The sequence below is a fragment of the Pseudorasbora parva genome, chromosome 18 (genome assembly GCF_024679245.1).
Source record: "Pseudorasbora parva isolate DD20220531a chromosome 18, ASM2467924v1, whole genome shotgun sequence".
NCBI lineage: Eukaryota > Metazoa > Chordata > Actinopteri > Cypriniformes > Gobionidae > Pseudorasbora > Pseudorasbora parva.
The window spans coordinates 16,257,225-16,277,931 of NC_090189.1; the positions used below are offsets into that span (position 1 = coordinate 16,257,225).

At 37.9% G+C, this 20,707-nt stretch overlaps 1 protein-coding gene and 1 long non-coding RNA gene across 2 annotated transcripts in view; both read right to left on the reverse strand.

The window, feature by feature from the left end:
• Positions 1 to 3,014, reverse strand: part of unc5da (unc-5 netrin receptor Da) — a 293,559-nt gene extending 290,545 nt beyond the window's left edge. The window contains exon 1 of the mRNA XM_067423231.1: positions 2,485 to 3,014. Within this exon, the coding sequence (XP_067279332.1) occupies positions 2,485 to 2,575 (91 nt within the window). The 5' untranslated portion in view covers positions 2,576 to 3,014. The remainder of the gene's footprint in view (positions 1 to 2,484) is intronic.
• The window catches only part of LOC137046659 (uncharacterized), a 541,808-nt gene that overhangs the window by 418,929 nt on the left and 102,172 nt on the right, over positions 1 to 20,707 (reverse strand). The window lies entirely within an intron of this gene.

Sequence of the window (20,707 nt, forward strand, 5' to 3'; positions counted from 1 at the left end):
AAATTAAACATTGCTTATGTTCAGATGGAACACGCTGCCTTTATTCATAACTCATGCCATCAGAGAACCTCTCTGGAGACTTCAAAAGCTACTCGAACTCATTACCATGTGCGCCTCTATCACTGAATCGGGCACAGTTACATCTCCATCTACTGCCGCCCAGGGCTACATTTCCGTTCTGTGTCTCACATCAACTTTATTAAAAAATAAAAAAAAAACACTAAAAAACAATACATTAAAGGAAAATGACATTTAACGCTCTGTCCACAGGCGATGTGGCAAACGCTGTAATAGTTTGGGTTTGTTTATGGTTTTCAATAACAGCTTCTTTCTGACAGGTACGGAGCATTTCTGAGCATGGATGTGAAACAAAAGATGATGTGAGCGCTTGAGGCGGTGTAAGTGAACATGACAGATGATTGGATATTTTAATGACACGATTTCATTTGCATATTAATGAATTCTCTCAATGAACCAACAAAGCAATATCTCAGAGAGTAACGGATACATCTTATGCAATACCCTCTTAAAGCTGGTGAGGAGAACTCATTAATTATGAATGTTAGGCCGGTTCAAGCTGATTTCCATAGTTTAAGGAAAGGAGGAGGATCAAATCCGGAGGGCTAATTTGCTAATAGACTTGCAAATAGTTTATCATAAGGGACGATAAAATCAGGAGATCAGATGATCTGCAGCAAACATCAGAGGGCTTTAAGATGCACAGTGAGAAAGAACATTCTGTATTGATCAATTTACAAAATTTGGATGCAGATTCCTTATCTTTAGGACGCTTTAAATGCACATCAGACAGATATAAATGGATGATGAATGAACTACAGAATCACAGTTTCATGGGAATAAACCCCAGAGAGAAAACAGCTAAGACAATCTCTCAGCTAGCCTATATGAACGGATACACAAAACGGATCTCAAAAGTGGCCCTTAGGGGTGCCTCTGGTAATAACAGCACTCCTCGCTGATAACAAGACCATCAACCTCAAATTCTCCAATCCATAGCATCAGGTTTCTTTTAAGTGCATTGCTTCAAACTGCAGATGCCACACGTAGGATCTCATTATTCGGAAGGGCAAAAAAAAAAAAAAAACACTGGCAATTAACGAAATGTTAATTGGACACTTGTATATAAACATCCAATTAATCTATCTTTGTTGAACATCTTAATGATAGTTATTGTGCTGTGTCTTGGTGCCCTGTCCACCTCTTCACCAAGCATCAATAACTCTTACCATAAGATAATTGCTGCCTTGCTTCTGCTTTCGCTTCAAAAACATGCACCGTTAATCTTCAATAAAAGTACTGACCAGTATTTATCATTTAAAAGGGAAATATGTAGATAGGACACCATGTGCTTTTTAAGTCACACATTATACTAAAATGGGCATGCCATATACTGAAAATAAGTCCTGTTAAATGGTAAAGAAAACATAAGCGAAAATGACAAAAAATACAGTAATAATGTTACAGGCATTCAAGCATCAAAATGTCTCATTAACTGATTTAATGTAAATAAGCCAACTTAAAACTGCTTTGCAACCATAATAACACAAGAGCTAAAAAGTATACCTTAAATGAGCCATGTCTATAAACACAAAGACAGTGAACAATATTACACAAAACTGCACCAAAGAAACACATATGACACTAACATGATGCAATAACTGTGACTTAAACAACATTAAACATAAGCAAATGCCCTCGTGTAGATTATGGTCACAAAAATAATAGCCTAATAGTTAACTTTTGGAATACATTATAATAGTTCAAGCATCTGAAAGTGATTTTTTTTGTTTGTTCCAAAACTGTTTTACAGCTATTTCAGCAGCAGCGTACTTAAGTACGTGCTTAATTCACGCATAGCTGCCTGCAATTTAAGCAGTAATATAAATACTGTGTAAACTGCTGATTAAAGTGTTACGCGCTTTTCAATCAAGAACACGACTGGTGAAGGACAAGAGCAGAATCACGCGCCTTCCATGCCTGTTGCGCTGCGCATCTCATGGCACGCAAGCTTGGTATTCTCACTCCAATAGACAAGCTTTATTCAAACCGAAATAATGAGGAGGTTTCACGACTGCTGATATCATTCCATTTATTTTACAGACATTTACCAAATGAATCGTGCGCGACTTCCCTTTGCATCGGCACTTTTACAGTCGCTTATGCCTATTCAAGCGTTTAGCACAGTGATGATGCTGAAGCGCATTACTTTTACATGAGTGTAGAGTGGGTAGATTTACGTAAATTAGCATCTACTACACATTCTCCATCCCCAAGCCCGATTGAAACTGGAAGAGTCGTACCCTGCATTAAAAAAACAACAACCTAATATACAATCATTGTAGACCATCACCCAGTGCGTATCATCATTCGACGAAGCTTCAGAGTCCGCAAACTCTCCAGGGCAGCCATGTGGGGCTATAAAAGTATATCGTTAGGCTTTTGTGAACGGTTAAGTTTTCTTACCTCTGGCCATCGCATTGGGCAGCAGGAGAACCAGGACCGCGAGGAAGCCAAAGCAGGAGTATCGTCCCTTCTTTCCAAAGCGTCCCATCATCACTGCGCTTTTCTCCTGCGTCCCCAACTAAACCGGGGAGCCGCTCGCATGCGCCGCTCTCATGCATGTGCCGTGCGTTCCCGCGGCTTCAGTAACAGGTCCCTCGCGTAGCGATTAACCCGAAGTTCTGCGTGAATCTCTCACATCCGCGCGCTGAGTGAGTGTCTCGCGCATCCGCGAGCCTGGAATAATGAACCCGGTGCGCGCTGGCCAATAGCGGAGGGTGATTGAGGGCGGAGGGAGCGCAGCGGCTGTCCTTCACCCTGCTGCTCGGATGCGCTGCGAAGTGACCAGATGTGCCCGAGTAAGAGATGATACATGAGCATACATGTCAGATGTCGGGTACATTCGAGATGACATAAACAGCTGGTTGTGTTACACTGATTTAATCACAGATCGTGTCGGGCAACTGGGGGCCACTGAGACGAGAGCAAACCTGCACACCGGAGCTGAGGCGATGCGTCTCTCGTCTCGTGCGTAATACGCGTGGAAGAAGAAAGGATGTTTAATTAACCAATTTGCCACATGAGCAAAAGTGTTGTCGCACTTAAGTCTATAAACAAGTCATTTAGATTATTTAGTAATGAGAGTACATTTCAGTAAGTCAGCCCAGTTCATATATTTTGTCTCCACCAATGAAAAATGTTTCAAATAGGCTCAGTGCCAGTCCTACACTTATAGAGGCCCTAAGCAAAACTACTCCCCCCGTCGAAATTAATTTGTTAAATTCTAAATAAGAATTTAAAAATGTAAAAAAAAAAAAAAAAAAAAAAAAACTTTTAAAATACACCCCTACTTCGTTATTATCGCATTTTCTATTTTTTCTGCTTTGGGCAGCTTCGTTTTGGAAGCCATAGCCATGTGTCAAGTTATTATTATTATTGGTTATTATTAAATAAATATAATTCTCCATACATTTCCAAATTACTACGCTAAAGTTGAATCTGCATTTATATTTGCATATTTACATTATATGCTACTTATAATAATCTTTAAGAGCCCCCTTGGTGGTTTTGGAGCCGTACACATCTTGTAGTTATAGATAATACCTAGCCAATATGCAAGCCGAACTCTGCCCCGCCCACAACATTTGAGCTCAGTCAGTTCGGTCTGGACTTGATCCATAGAGGAGTGATTATGCCTGAAAAGAAACTGTTCGGACATATGAAATTTTCAGGGCGGGCTTTAGATGATGATGGACAGATGACACAGTAACGTAATCATCCACGTCATCAAAGGAGCTTGGTTGAATTTGTTCAAATCTTAAACGGAGAACTTGTTCGTATATACTTTCACCGTCACTATTTCTCTCACAAATGATGATCATGTTGGCAAGTAACTGTGTATCCTTAAACTCAGGGTTGCACAAGTTTTTTTACAACAAAACCCACCAACTACTAGTCCAAAACAATAGCTTCTCAGTGGGGTTCTCTGGAAAAAAAAAGGCATTTGGGGGGTAAAATTTGTGTTATTTTGGCAAGGTTGCCTGCTAAATTTGCATTCCTGGGTCTATATATCACATAATTGAGGTCGCTTCACTTCAACCTACGGACATGGAAAACAACCTCCAGGAAAACCAAAGACTTGGCAACACAGTGCAGAGTTCTGTTGACATTTGAAAACTAATTTTATGCGTCGCTCCATTGCTCTGATTGGTTGTAGGTCTATCCAATTGAGGTCTTTCTTGGTTCGGTTGAAACACGCCCCATAATTACAGCCCAATGGACCGGTATCAGACATATTCTGACTAGAGTTGAGTATGACCACGTCAGGCTAGAGAATACTGGCACTTAATAGCCTAAGCCAGGGGTCCCCAAACTCGGTCCTGGAGGGCCACTGTCCCACAGAGTTTAGCTCCAACCCCAATCAAACACACCTGAACCAGCTAATTACTGGGTGTGTTTACATGCACACCAGTAAACTGATAACTCAAAAAAAAATCAGCTTATTAAAATAATCAGTTTTCCCCCATTTACATGCAGACCAGTAAACTGACCATGACTTTATAAATAAACCAGGTTTTTTCCTTGTAGTGACGTCAAAAATAATAATGTCCATATCAAATGTCAGTTGTGATGTTAAATAAAGCATGCACCATGTCAGTGGAGATTCGGCTCATATTATCCCTCGTGCAGTTACAGATCCAGCGTTTTGACTGAACCTCTTCTACTTCTGCTGCATGAGATGATAATAACACATCTTTACAATTTTCTTAAAAGAGTCTGCGTTTGTGATACATGTCCTTATTTCATGCAATGGATGCATTTAAATCTGCTCTAAGTTTGCGTTTTTGTCACCTATTACACATGCTTTCTTCAATAAGCCGACAGAAAGCATGTGTTTACATGTCGCGCATAATCGAGGTAAGAGGCAAAAAACTACCTGTCCCGACCGGTTTATGCTTATGCCGTTTATGAGCTTACTCCAATAAAAGAAAACGAGTTACAACGTTTACATGACCATGTTCATAATCAACTTATTAGGCATAATCGGCTTAAGAATGTGCATGTAAACACACGTCTTACTATGGCCTATAAAGACATTGATTAGCTGGTTCAGGTGCGTTTGATTGGGGTTGGAGCTAAACTCTGTGGGACAGTGGCCCTCCAGGACCAAGTTTGGGGACCCTTGGCCTAAGCCAAACCGTCAAGCTGTGTGGCGCACAACAAAAGCAGGTGTGGAATCCATGTTTAAATGGAGCGGACTCAGAGATATCCCATTCCTGTTCAAAGCGCTCTGTAATCGATGGACTCCAGGGACCTGGTGTCTAAATGCTGTGTATGCACAAAATGAGCACTGAAATATGCATACTTTTTATGTTTTTTTATTTTACATTTCCTGCACACAACTGAGAGAAACTAATTTCAAGCGATCATTGAGTAAGAGAAACATGCTCATAAATTTGATATGTCTGTTGTACAAAATAATAATAATAATGATAATACATGCCCAGGTAATATAGCCGCTAATTACTGAAAGTCAATTACAATTTGGGGTCACTTTATATTACACTGATCATGTTACTGTGAATATAATTAACCACAAGCACTTTAATTATATCAATATAAACAATGGTAATTATAAGCTGCTTGTAATCACGCATTGTTAGGCTATTTTTATTACCTTTAAATTAAAATTCAAGAATGAAGGGCCCAAATGTAAAAGTTTAAAAATAAATAACTTAAAAACCTATTATATAACCTTCTAATTTTTCTCTTTGTCTATGATGATATTGACTATATCAAAACTACCATAATATGTGTAACATGGTAACTGAAATGAGTTACCCATCTGGGTCGCGCTGAAGTCTTTAATTCAACGATTTGCATGAATAAAAAACATACACAAACATTTTACATGTGTAATTGTAAATGTCCCAGCCATAAACCCTAATCTCGGAGGATTTTCTTTCCAGTGATAGTGTGCTCAGATTTTGATCTGGTCACACTTTCATCCATAATTATTTAGATCCCAAATATAAAGTTGACATTTAATTTTAGGAGTGCAGCTGATCCTCTCTTATAAACTGGCTGGAAGTCTTTTCCCAATGGAATTCCTGCACTCACTTAGAGACTGGGCTGTGATGGCTGTCAAAAATCTAAAATCTTTCACAGCTCGATTTAACCACCACAAGACACCCGTATAGTGTCATTTTTTGAGCCAATTCAGAAGATGACACTGTTTTAATGGTATAATATCATTCTGTGTTTAAAAAAAATCAGTCTTGCTTGTTACAAGGAATAGGTTAGAATCCCATAATGACGCTGATTAAACATGACTTACAGCAATGAATTAAAGCCATGATATTCATAGTGAAGTAGACTAGAGGGCCACGATAGGACCCAGAGATGAAATTACAGTACATTAGGGAGAGACAACTTAAAGAAAAAGACAGAAACACCAGCTCAGTGCTGCATTTCACAGTGAATGGCTATTCCCACCCTGCCACACACACTCACACACACACACACACACACACACACACACACACACACACACACACACACACACACACACACACACACACACACACACACACACACACACACACACACACACACACACACACACACACACACACACACACACACACACACACACACACACACACACACATACACACACACACACACTTCTATCCCCTCTAATAGCACCCACTGAAAAAAACAACATCAACAACACAATAGACCTAAAGCCCTTGTTAATATGTAATTTGTCTCTCTGTGGCCTGATTACTCTGTGTGCATGTGTGTGTGTGTGTGTGTGTGTGTGTGTGTGTGTGTGTGTGCTTGTGTGTTTGACCTTGCCTGATGGGGTTAAATGTTTAACAGGCTTTGCGCAACAGACATGATGATGCTTTAAATATCTCAGAGCTCTATAAAAGCGACACCATGGCCTCTTTCCCTCAGGACAAGAGACAAAAGTCACAGTTGTCCTTTTAATAGGCAGTGTCTACAGAGGACTCCATCAGGGGGAATGAGGCTGAATATGTGTATGGTCCATTAGCTGTCCTCTAAAAATGAGATTGTGAAAAGCAAACATCAAGAGCATGCACCCTATTATGGGCCATCTATGTTGCTGTGTTTCCATGATTTATTTCCAGGGGTTAAATTGGATTGGAATGGAACTTTGGCACATTAAATACATACATACACACACATATATATATATATATATATATATATATATATATATATATATATATATATATATATATATATATATATATATATATATATATATATATATATATATATATATATATATATATATACTTTTGTTTGACAATCCATTCCATTTCCGGTATACTCCAGTCCACATTTGTTTGACTCACACATCCATTATACCCGCTCACTCGCACACTCACTCACTCTCTATATACATATAGTATTTATAAGATCATTTCACTTTATTTACATATTTTCCTGATAATTTAATAAATACAACCAATTTGTCTTCTAATAGTGTGTATAGTATATATGTATATAATATTTAATCATTTACTTTATATAATGAGTATAAAAGCCAATTAGAATGACTATATGAAAGACAATTGTTTAAATTTAGAAATAAAAAAAAATCATGTGGTCTTATGATGGGATGGTCTTCCTTCTCATAAGAGGCACATTCTCACACTGCCCAGTACAAAATGGACCCAAATTCACCTGTCACTGATATGATGTCCAGTGATTTGCAGTAGCAATACTGTTGTTTTATTAAAAGTTCTTCTCATGTTGCTACTGTAATCTATCTTTTGTTATAACTCTTCTTTTTGTTTTTGTCATATCTGTTCACTCATTTTCACTAGGAGCTTACTGTGGCACGCTGCTGTTACAGTTTCGGCATGCCATGGGGTAACGCATTTGTTAATTTCTTCTGTCGGCCCATATAAAATATGCACATACAATAGCAAACAATACATTTGCTCTTATAAGAGAAAAAGAAAAATCACTTTACACATGCAGTGCGACCCCAGAAAGCAGTTTGAAAGTCAGTGACACAGGCATGTCAAAGCTGTTTAGCTCTCCTTAATGCATGCACCCCGTCGAGATAAACGGCTATTTCTGCCCACAGACGTGGGGAAAATCCGTAAAGGGCCCGAGGAGAGTGAAAGCATAAGAGTGAGAGTTGCAGAGGTACCATTGAGAAAAAAAAGAATAAAATACAGGAACTGATCAACCCTATAACTATTTCATCTTTATGGCACATGATATTATGACTGTATAACTCATACTTTATGACACCCATTAAATTACCATTAGTGGAGAAAACAATCAAAGGCATTTTTGTGAGAGGACATCCTGCTTCTTATCCTACAGAAAATGATAATATATTTAATAACATTTATGATATAAGTTGTTTATAATAGTAGGTTACAATTTAGTTTAAAGTGTCATGTTACAATGTAATTATATATTTAAAGGGATAGTTCACCCAAAAATGAAAAAAATTGTCATCAATTAACTCACACTTGCAGGAGCTCAAACGTGCTGCATAGCACACAAGAATGAACCTCATTGGTTCTTGCTGAAGCTCAAACGTGCTGCATAACACACAAGAATGAACCTCATTGGTTCTTGCAGAAGCTCAAATGTGCTGCATAACACACAAGAATGAACCTCATTGGTTCTTGCAGAAGCTCAAATGTGCTGCATAACACACAAGAATGAACCTCATTGGTTCTTGTAGAAGCTCAAATGTGCAGCGTGACACAAGAATGAACCTCATTGGTTCTTGTAGAAGCTCAAATGTGCAGTGTGACACAAGAATGAACCTCATTGGTTCTTGTAGAAGCTCAAATGTGCTGCGTAACATTTAAGAATGAAACTTACAGGTTCTTGAGGAAGCTCAAACGTGCAGCATAGCACTTAATACATTTGTTTACTACAAAATATATAGCTGTGTGTGTGTGTATATATATATATATATATATATATATATATATATATATATATATATATATATATATACACACACACACACACACACCTAAAAAAAAAATTAGGAACACCATACTAATACTGTGTTTGACCCCCTTTCGCTTTCAGAACTGCCTTAATTCTATGTGGCATTGATTCAACAAGGTGCTGAAAGTATTCTTAAGAAATGTTCGCCCATATTGATAGGATAGCATCTTGCAGTTGATGGACATTTGTGGGATGCACATCCAGGGCATGAAGCTCCTGTTCCACCACATCCCAAAGATGCTCTATTGGGTTGAGATCTGGTGACTCTGGGGGCCATTTTAGTACAGTCAACTCATTGTCATGTTCAAGAAACCAATTAGAAATTATTCGAGCTTTGTGACATGCTGCATTATCCTGCTGGAAGTAGCCATCAGAGGATGTGTACATGGTGGTCATAAAGGGATGGACATGGTCAGAAACAATGGTCAGGTAGGTTGTGCCATTTAAACAATGCCCAACTGGCACTAAGGGGCCTAAAGTGTGCCAAGAAAACATCCCCCACACCATTACACCACCACCACTAGCCTGCACAGCTGTAACAAGGCATGATGGATCCATGTTCTCATTCTGTTTACACCAAATTCTGACTCTACCATCTGAATGTCTCAACAGAAATCGAGACTCATCATTGGTTGATTAGATAATTGCATTAATGAGAAATTGAACAGGTATTCCTAATAATCCTTTAGGTGAGTGTGTGTGTGTGCGTGTGTGTGTGTGTGTATACATATATATATATATATATATATATATATATATATATATATATATATATATATATATATATATATATATATATATATATATATATATATATATATATATATATATATATATATATATATATATATATATATATATATATATATATATATATATAGCCATGTTAAAATACTTGTCAGACAGTAAACACAACAAAAGGCTCTACAACATAAAAGCTGCAATTTTTCACTTTTTTCTGTACAGTGACAGGTGGAAAAATGCCTGGAGTTGACTTTGAAACCAGCCACAGTTTAGTATCATACATCATCATATCCCATCATCGGTTTGTGCTCAGAAAAAAAGTTTAGGGAACAATCATGCTTCATTTTTTGTTTCCGTTTTTTTTTTTTTTGTTTTTTTTTTTTGGTTGGGACAAAATAGAAGAGCGAAAATCCCAAGTCCTCTGTTTTGATCTGTACTTCATGTATTCTTTATTACAGGCCAATTCCTTCTAAAAGATTCAGCTGACTGGTCTTGGACATTTAACTGTGTAGCGATGACAGTCTAATGAGCAGTTTGAAACAGACTGTTTGATTTCTCACCACTCTGAATGTGTATGTGGTTGGGTGTGTTTTGTTTTCAGTTTGTGTTTTTCCTCTTCTATTTTCAGACTCAATGCTTGGCCTCTGAGTTATACTAAAAGATTTCGTCAAAGGCTATTCCTTTGAACATTGTTCCATTGCTTATTTCGTCTGTCTTTTCTCTGGGATATTTTCAAACCAAGGTGTTTGGACATACCACAATTAAAGCCCTGTCCCCAGGTAATGTAAACCTTTGATAATTCACTCTGTGCCTTGTGATAGGCCCTGTGCCTCAGGCCATGTGCTCTAATTAAAGAAAAACTAAATTTGCATTCACTTGGCTTTTATGTGTGCACATTTGGGAGGTTGCATACTATAGAATTTCCAAGGATTGATTATAATAGACTCAAGACGGCACTAAAATAGCCAAACCATGAGGATATGGAAGGTTTAAATTTGGTCTCTATAAAATGAGCTTAAAATTGAGTGTTGAGAACAAAAGAAAGTTTCACTTGTCTGCAGTTTTCAATACTTTGCCTCCCCTCTCTTACACTTAAATCTCTGTGCATCACTCCTTTTCAATTTAAACTTATAATTTACAGTAGGTCTGTGTTGTACAATTAACACCCCCTGGCATTAACAAGAGGGTATGCATTGAAACTTACACTGAACTGATTCTACTGCTATAAAGAAACAAAAGAGGCTTTAATTATTTCCTCAGGTATTCCGACTGATATGAATATTCATGCTGTGTGTCACTGAACCAAATTCAAACTTGTCAAAGGAAGATGGAAAGATTCTCAAAAAGAATTTAAAAGCAATGCATAAAACCAATGTGTACACATGCCGTCAAACTAAAATAGAGCCTAAAATATTTATGTTTATATTATAGCACTTTTCTGATAAACTCTGAGCTGATGAAAGCGAGCACATTATTTAATACTCATATGATACACCTATTCAAAAACTGGTCTCAAATGACTGAATATTACATTACTAACTTTAATGACACTGTAAAATTAGAATTAATAATTCAACTAAAACCAATTAACCAAAAATGAAGCCCGCAATGAGTTTGAGATGTATTCTTTAATTCTATATGTGGAATACATAAAGAAGATATTGAAAATAGTGCAAATTTGAATGTGAATTTGATGGTAAATGGTAGAACTGTTCTTTGTAGGTGAAATGTTTATTTCAAAAAAGTTTTAAAATGCTTTAGTTTTAAAACTGGTAGGCAGATTAAATGCTTTGAAAGGAAAGAGAAAACGCTTCATATCTTGTACGATATTGATGTCAAGGGCTTTGCTTCCAATCAAACCTGACTGATTTTTTTGGAGCAAATTTACCTGATACCTTGTAGGAGCGTCCAATCCTGCTCCTGGAGGGCCAACATCCTGCAAATTTTGGCTCCAACCTGCCAAAAACACATTTGCCTGGGAGTTTAATTCTGAAGACTTTGATTAGCTGGTTCAGGTGTCTTTAATTAGAATTGAAGTTAAACTCTACATGATATTGGCTTTCCAAAAGTAGGACTGGACACCCTTGATTTGGCAGAAGCTAGCTGAACTAGCCATGATGCATTATCCACATACATGCATACATACATACATACATACATACATACATAAAATATAACCAATGCTACAGTACACATGAATCATTGGCTACCGAAAGCATAAACAAATCAAAATAAAAAATTTATACAATTAACTACTTTGGTGTCCAAATTTGGGTCCTGAAGCAAAACGGGTTGAGAGCACAGATATAGAGGACTCCGAACAAGTGAAAGAAAAGGTTTGCTGTGCACCCAGGCATTTTATTCAGTTATTTGAGTGTGCATAAAACACTTGTCCTTCTGCTCTTTTAATGATTTAATACAGAGGAAATATCTAAAATTACTCAGAATGACACACTTAAAAGTGGTTGACGCACTAGGTGTCTTTCTTCTTTTTTTCTTCTTCTGGTGAGCACACAATGTTCACCTTATTCTAAGTAAGCACTGAAGGAGAGCCTGTTCTTGTTCTCCCCCGAGGCTAAGAGACAGGAGCAAGGTTAGAGTTGGGGTCCTGAAGTAGTCTTTTCAAAATAACAAATTTAAGCTTTGTTATCTGGTTTTATGCAATAAGAATGTTTGAAAAGTAAAAAGCGATGTCACAAAAAAGAAGAGGGAAGAGATTTTGTGAAGAGCTGAAGCAAGGGCTCGGAGATGCAGAGTGATGGGCTTTATTTAGAGGGTCATGAAACCCTAAACCAAATTTTCTTTTAACAGAATTATGTGTGTTGAACATCATATAAGACCATGTCTCAAATCTGTTAATTTGAATCCTATTTGCTCTATTTTCAACTTCCGGGTTTAAATTTGTTTTCATGTCAATGTCATTTGTTCAGGTGTTTTCTTAATTATTCATGACAGCACGTGTTGAATTTCCCCCGACTGGTGCTTCAAACACTGAAATCACAAGCAGTAAGTGAGTGATGCATTTGAGTATTTCGTTCATCAAGCCCCAGCCCCATAATCAAGGCTATGCAGTCACCGGAAACAGAAAAGATTAGTTCATCTCTTGAGTCTTCGGGTTCGAGCCGTTCATTCCGTGTTGTGTTCCAGTTCGTTTTTATTATGCCCTTTACTCGCTAACTTCCCTCCATATCATTTACTTGGATGTGTGTCATTGCTTACGTTGCATGAATGCCCACTACTGGTGGAACATTTGCAATCAGGACTGAACTTGAACGTCCTAACCCCCTGATCACTTAGAATCCATTATGGAGTTAAATTAGGTGTTTTTAGGTTGTTTTAAGTGTTTAATATATATATACACATATACACTCACCTAAAATTATTAGGAACACCATACTAATACTGTGTTTGACCCCCTTTCGCCTTCAGAGCTACCTTAATTCTATGTGGCATTGATTCAACAAGGTGCTGAAAGCATTCTTTAGAAATGTTGACCCATATTGATAGGATGGCATATTGCAGTGGATGGACATTTGTGGGATGCACATCCAGGGCATTAAGCTCCCGTTCCACCACATCCCAAAGATGTTCTATTGGTAACAAGGCATGATGGATCCATGTTCTCATTCTGTTTACGCCAAATTCTGACTCTGCCATCTGAAATCAAGACTCATCAGACCAGGCAACATTTTTCCAGTCTTCAACTGTCCTATTTTGGTGAGCTTGTGCAAATTGTAGCCTCTTTTTCCTATTTGTAATGTAGATGAGTGGTACCCGGTGGGGTCTTATGCTGTTGTAGCTCATCCGCTTCAAGGTTGTGCGTATTGTGGCTTCACAAATGCTTTGCTGCATACCTCGGTTGTAACGAGTGGTTATTTCAGTCAAAGTTGCTCTTCTATCAGGTTGAATCAGTCGGCTCATTCTCCTCTGACCTCTAGCATCAACAAGGCATTTTCGCCCACAGGACTGCCACATACTGGATATTTTTTTTCCTTTTCACACCATTCTTTGTAAACCCTAGAAATGTTTGGCCGTGAAAATCCCAGTAACTGAGTAGATTGTGAAATACTCAGACCGGTCCGTCTGGCACCAACAACCATGCCACGCTCAAAATTGCTTAAATCACCTTTCTTTCCCATTCTGACATTCAGTTTGGAGTTCAGGAGATTGTCTTGACCAGGACCACACCCCTAAATGCATTGAAGCAACTGCCATGTGATTGGTTGATTAGATAATTGCATTAATGAGAAATTGAACAGGTGTTCATAATAATCAGGAGATGCTGATCGCTTTTGGGGATTTCCTTCACATAAATCAATCGTTTTGTCCACAGAACACTTGGAATATTTGTACTTTTTGAATAAATTGTGCATACAGTCATATCTGCCTGTTATATAATGTGTTTATCATATAATACACAAATTGGTAGGTTTAGGGATGGGATGGGGTTGGGTTACATGTTAACACGTGTCTAACTAGCGTAAATAAAATAAATGTAAATAAAAATTTCCTAATTGCAATATCATAAGCCAATATATAATTTCCTTATGATGATATGCCCATATGATTTTTTTTTTTTTTTTTAAGTTTTTTATCTTGTAAATGTTGATTTTCCTATGAAGACTGAACACATTGGGTTGGTCTGAATGGACAAATGACTCAAATCAATTTTGTTCCGGACTGCATGCATTGCATATGAGGCTGTCACGGCCCAGATCAGACACTGATGACGGAACTAACGACTCAAACCCGAAGACACGAGAGGTGAACTAATCTTTCCAGGGAACAGACATGATTAAATGTGAAGTGACAAAAGAAAGAAAGATTTGGATCGAGAGGTGAGGTGAGCCAACAGACTGCATGCATAGCCTAAGGCAAGCTGAGCAATTAATACATTTTATCAAAGTTTAGCCATGGCTTCATTAGCTTTTTTTTTTTATTCCACTATAAAATGGAGTACTAAAGTACTCAAGTACTAAATGTGTTGGAAAATGTAACATGTGACATTTTAATTTGACATTTAATTTTGAAAATGAACCAAGTCCGAGTCAGTAAAATGATCCGAACTTCCCACTACTAATCAGAAGCTGTTGTTGTGTCGTCAGTTTCCCCTCACCCACCTCACTTCGCAGCTTAACCACGCCCACTTTTATAGCATTTTTCAAAACTGTGGTGAGAACTGACTGCTGCTGAAACAGGGGGTTTCGTGACCCTTTAAGGGCATTTTCAACCCAATCTCATGGCAATTCGTACATATTTTAGGAGGTGGCTAATTCATGAAATTGTATGAATGACCTACCTCAAACCCTGCCCCTAAACCCATCACTGGGGTTTAGACAAAACGTATAAAATGGAACTTCATGTGCACATGGTGCACAAGGCCGTAGAGTATTCCATTCGCCATTTAAGCTTAAAGAAGGGTGCTCATAAGTGCCCCCTTTGCTGCTGCTATGTGCCCTCAATGCGTAGCCTACTACAGCTAAGCCCGCAAGTTCACAAGCTACGCAGAGGACTTCTACCCAGCAGTCAAAGCGGCATTACGTCGTTGAAGTGCAGACTCGGAGAAAGACCGTGAGGAAGACGGCTTAAGGGTGCCATTTGGGACAGGACCAAATTCATACGAGTGAGGTCGTACAAATTCATATGAATGTACGAATTGGTTGTGAGATATGTTGCCGTTTTCACAGTTTAGCATTGGGGTAACGAAGCCAAGCCTAGTTGAAGGAGGTGATCTGAGTTGGGTTGCACTTGAACTGTGCTGCAATTCGCGTAAATGAGATAACAACACAAACTTAGGTGCGCATTTTTTTAAGGAAGTAAAGTAACCTGCACATGTAATGATAGTGTTTATGATTTACCTTGGTTACGAGCCAGAGTGAGTCTGCAGTGTAGTCGTGCATAGCAAGTGCAATCAGGGCAGCAAATGAATGGCAATCTCCTCAAAAGAGTCTGTTTGCAAGCAGCAGAAAGATACAGAGATACATACAGTAAACCCAAGTGTTTACTAAGCTGCACAAAATACCACCAAATTCTATAATGCGCCGTGCATGATAGAACGCTATGATGCGTTAAATAAAACCCCTGTTAAATATGATAAAAGATGGCTGTAAAAAAGAACAATAATAATAATAATAAAATCTGCAATGTTCTGCAAAAATCGTATCTTTCATTGAAGTAAAATAATTGAAAGTAGGAGGTAAATCACATTATGAAATAAATTACTCCAAAACATGTTACTTTGGACATAATTGTTGGCACTCTTTAATTAAATGGTTTTTGCTACCTTCTTTTGCCAAGGACAGCTTTGAGTCTTCCTCTATAATGCCTGATGGGTGGACTCGATTCATGTGACTTGGACTCCAGTCAGACTCCAGTCATGAATTTGATGACTTCGGACTCGACTGGACAAAATGTACAAAGACTTGCAACTCGACTTGGACTCTACCATCAATGACTCGTGACTTCACTTGGACTTGAGCCTTATGACTCGAGAAGACTTGCTACTTCCCATGAAAACCTGGGGCAATTTTTCTTTCACACGGCCGAGCCACTCTCAGTGTATCTGCATCTGTGAAAAAAATGCATGCAGAGAGCACACGCGCTGCCTGCACGACATTCAATCACTGTAGTCCCACATTGGTTTGATTGGACAGTATCCATAGCTACCAAGTCCGCGTATAACACGTGACTTTGGGCTTCTTTTTTTGGCAAGTCGTGGTAAAAAATCTCGAGTTGCGGGTCGCGATTTTTTGGGCTTATTTGAAAAAATGTGGTTGCTTGTTAGGAAAATATGACAAGCAACTTCGTTTCTTTACATTTATGGTCGCTGTTTTGTCCAAATAAATTGCCTGACAGTGTCTTCTTACAGCTAATAGCCATAGTGCAACGACATAAGTGCTGTATTCATTTGTCCTCATACATCACGCCTCCTTCTTCCCCTCTTTGAAGAAAAATCGCATTCAACGTGCAGGCATGTGATGTGATGTTATAAATGTAATGATAGTTCGTAGACGTAAATAGACGAATACATTTTTGTTTGTTTTTGTGTGCAAACAATGCAACCAGCAGAGATGTACAGAGATGGAGAGAAAACAGGGAGGTGAGCAACCTAATTTAATTTAAACAATATTTTTTATTATGTAGGCTATTATATACAGTAGGTATTATTATATACAGTAGTAAGTATAGGCTACAATTAATAACAGTAGGTATGGTTTGAATGTATTTTATTATAAATATTTTATTACATTGCAGCGCTCTCAGTGTTTTCATGTGCACCAACTCCCAATCATAGACTGTAAAAAAAGTGCATATTAATCCTAAATAGTAACCATGAGGGGATGCTAGGGGGGCCATGGCAAGCTGGCATGAAAAGTATAGCAAAACTAAATAATTGAATAAATTAAATTATTAAAGTAAACCAAATTAAACCAAAAATAAGCTAAACAATATACCCATAATGGCCCTAAGTTTAGGCTAAAAGGACCCATGTCTATTTGAAAGTTGAACTGTTTTGCAATATGAGGTCAATACAATACAGGACTGAAGCTGCTGTGCATTGTTCTAGTGTAATATGCTGTTGAAATACAAGCATTTTCTGTGAAACATTACATTTTCATTTTTTTTTACTGTATTTGCTTAATGTCATTGTATAAAAAGAGGTACAAATAAATACAAATCTTACAGACATACATGATTTGTATAATTTTTATTTCTGTGGTAAGATGACTTGAAGTGACTCGAAACTAAAATGGTAGGACTTTGGACTCGACTTGAGACTTGTTGGCTATGACTTCTGACTCGACTCGAGACTTGCCTCATCTTTGACTCGACTTGACTCAGGACTCGAGGGCAAAGACTTGAGACTTACTAACAATGACTTTGTCCCACCTCTGGAGAACACCTGACAAGAGATCAGAGTCCATTCCTTCATACAGAATTTCTCCAGATCCTCCAGATCCATGTTGGCGCTTCTTCTCTTCAGTTCACCCTACTCATTTTTCTACACAGGGTTCACGTCAGGGAACTGAGATGGTCATGGCAGAAGCTCCATTGTGTGCTCAGTGACACATTTGTGTGTTGGTTGATGTTTGTTTTGGATCATTATCCTGATTGAAGAGCCAAACACCACCTATTATAAGATTTCTAGCAGAAGTGGTGAGGTTTAGATTTTTTCAAGTGGGTCAAAATAAACATGCTTTCATAGAAATGTTTGCTAGACCCTATTTAGAGGGGCTTTGTCCCTGACTTTCATCTCAGCCCACATGTAATCATCAATTATGTTGGCACTCGTCTGATTATGTGATTTCTCTTCACATTTGCTGAAATCTGTTTTTTTACAATCGCAGGCCAAAAGCAAACCCTTTACCTGTTCTCTCATTTCTTTAGTCTTGTTTGTCTTGTTTCATTTCTTCATACTCTTCATTTGCGCCGTTCCTTCTTGACCAGGGGAAAACATTATAGTATGTGAACCTGAGTTAAATTGGCAGCTCATATAAACTCCTCCACCAGGACTAAGTGAGGTCCGCAGAGAGCTGAGGGAGAGAGAGGACACGAGACCTGTGAAGATGACTGGAGGTCTCGGACAAGGCTTGTTTCCCTGCTTGTCTCCCGCAGGACCGAACACTGAATAAGACCTATTAGAAGGATGGATATGTCTGCACCAAACTGAGGTGGACTCAATCACCTTCTTCTGTAGTGCTGTGAGCACTGTTGCTTTTCTTTCATCAGTTACACAGTACAAAAAACAACGAAAAAGAACACAAAATGCACTTAAACACAGTGAAGTCAAGAAAAGCATTAACTACTAATAAAGACTGTGGTGAAGTTCTTATTTAAACATTGCTAGTAAAAAAAAAGGTCTACAATACCCGGAGAAAGCCATCCATTAAAATTTCCTTTTATTTCAAAGTTAGTTGCTCGGTTGAAGCTGCAGTTGCATTTTACACTTTTACGAAACCAAAAAAGAAACCAGGCACTAGAAATCTACCGTAACAAAAGGTTATGCTAATAAAATTACATTAATAAAGCATTATTTAAAGGTTAGTTCACACAAATTCTGTCATTAATTACTCACCCTTCTGTTGTTGAAAACCTGCAAGACCTGATTGTTGAATAAAGTCTCTCTTTTTTTGTTTTGTTTTTTAGCACAACATCATCACTTCATGACATTAATGTTGAACCATTGTATTCACATGGACTCTTTTAATGATTAAAATGTTATCTTTACCTTTGTGGACCTTGAAAGCTGTGGTAACATTGAAGTCTATGAATGGGTCAGAGAGCATCTTCAGAGGATGAATAAAAGTCTTACGGGTATGGAACATGAGGGTGAGGAATTCATGACAGAATTTTAATTTTGGGGTGAACTAACTTTTTAACAATTCAGTTCTTTTAAACTTAAGGGTTCTTTAAAAAAGGGTTAGCTCACCCAAAAATGAAAATTCTTTCAATAATGACTTACCCTAATGTCGTTTGACATCCGCAAGACATCCGTTCATCTTCGGAAACACAGTTTAAGATATTTTATTTAGACTGAGCACTTTCTGTTTCTATATTGAATGTATGCACGGTATGCTGTCCATTTGCAGAAAGGTAATAAAAACATCATCAAAGTAGTCCATATGTGACATCAGTTGATTAGTTAATCTCGAAGCATCGAAAATACATTTTGGCCCAAAAATAACAAAAACTACGACTTTATTCGAGATTGTCTTCTCTTCCGTATTTGTTTTTAATCCGTGAACAAAGATTTGAACGGTTATGAATCAGCGTATTGATTCATTATTCGGATCGCGTGTCAAATCATGTGACATTGGCGATCTGAATTCTGAATTGATTCACTGATTCATAACCATTCGAATCTTTGTTTAAGGACTGAATACAAAACCAGAAGAGAAGACAATGCTGAATAAAGTTGTAGTTTTTGTTACTTTGGGACCAAAATGTATGCTTCAAGAGATTCTAACTAACCAACAGATGTCACATTTGGACTATTTTGATTATGTTTTTATTACCTTTCTGGTCCTTCTGGAAAGGGAGAATATACGGTGCATACGTGTTTAATGGAGAGACAGAAAGCTCTCAAACTAAATATAAAATATCTTAAACTGTGTTCCAAAGATGCTTTGTTCTTATGGATGTGGAACGACATTTAGGGTAAGTCATTAGTGACATAAATTACATTTGTGGGTGAACAAACCCTTTAAGGAAGCCAATGAGATCCTTTAGTTGCATATATTCACCCACACATTATAATCACATGCTTATTACTTAAACTGTCCACCTTGCAGTATTTCAGCTCTTAAAATTCCCTCAAGAAATAATTTCCTTCCTTGCCACAACCTAATTAATTCTAGCACATAAAACAACCCCCATTATTGACATTTGTATGATATTTTGATTGCTACAAATCATACAATAAAGCAAATATAAACACCAGAGGGTGAGAAATGATGGGCAGGGAAATGTCTGTTGAATTGAATTCTGGGACATGTCTCGTTAACGCTGGCCCACGGCTAGAGAAAAAGACATCAGTGTCACCACGCTGTGACATCTCAACACAAACAATCACAACTCTCCTCATCCACATCGATCATCTGAGTGCCTCATGATTTAAAAGAGGAGAGAAAGAGAGAGAGTGAAAGACAATCATAGACAGCGAAGATACAAGAAACAGTATGCTAGCAATTTATTAAATACTGGTTCTCTTTATAGACTTTCTTCCACTGTGAGTTGCTGATTTAATGTCTGCAGAGACAGTTTAGTTTAAGACTCGCATAGCATTATCGCCTGTCATGTTTCAAACTAAATTCGACCCATCCCGCTACTCCCACCCAATCCCAACCGTGTCTAATTATGCCCTGTTACACCGAGCTGGTACATTGTATTTAGACTTAGGTCATTTTGGAAACATCTGTCT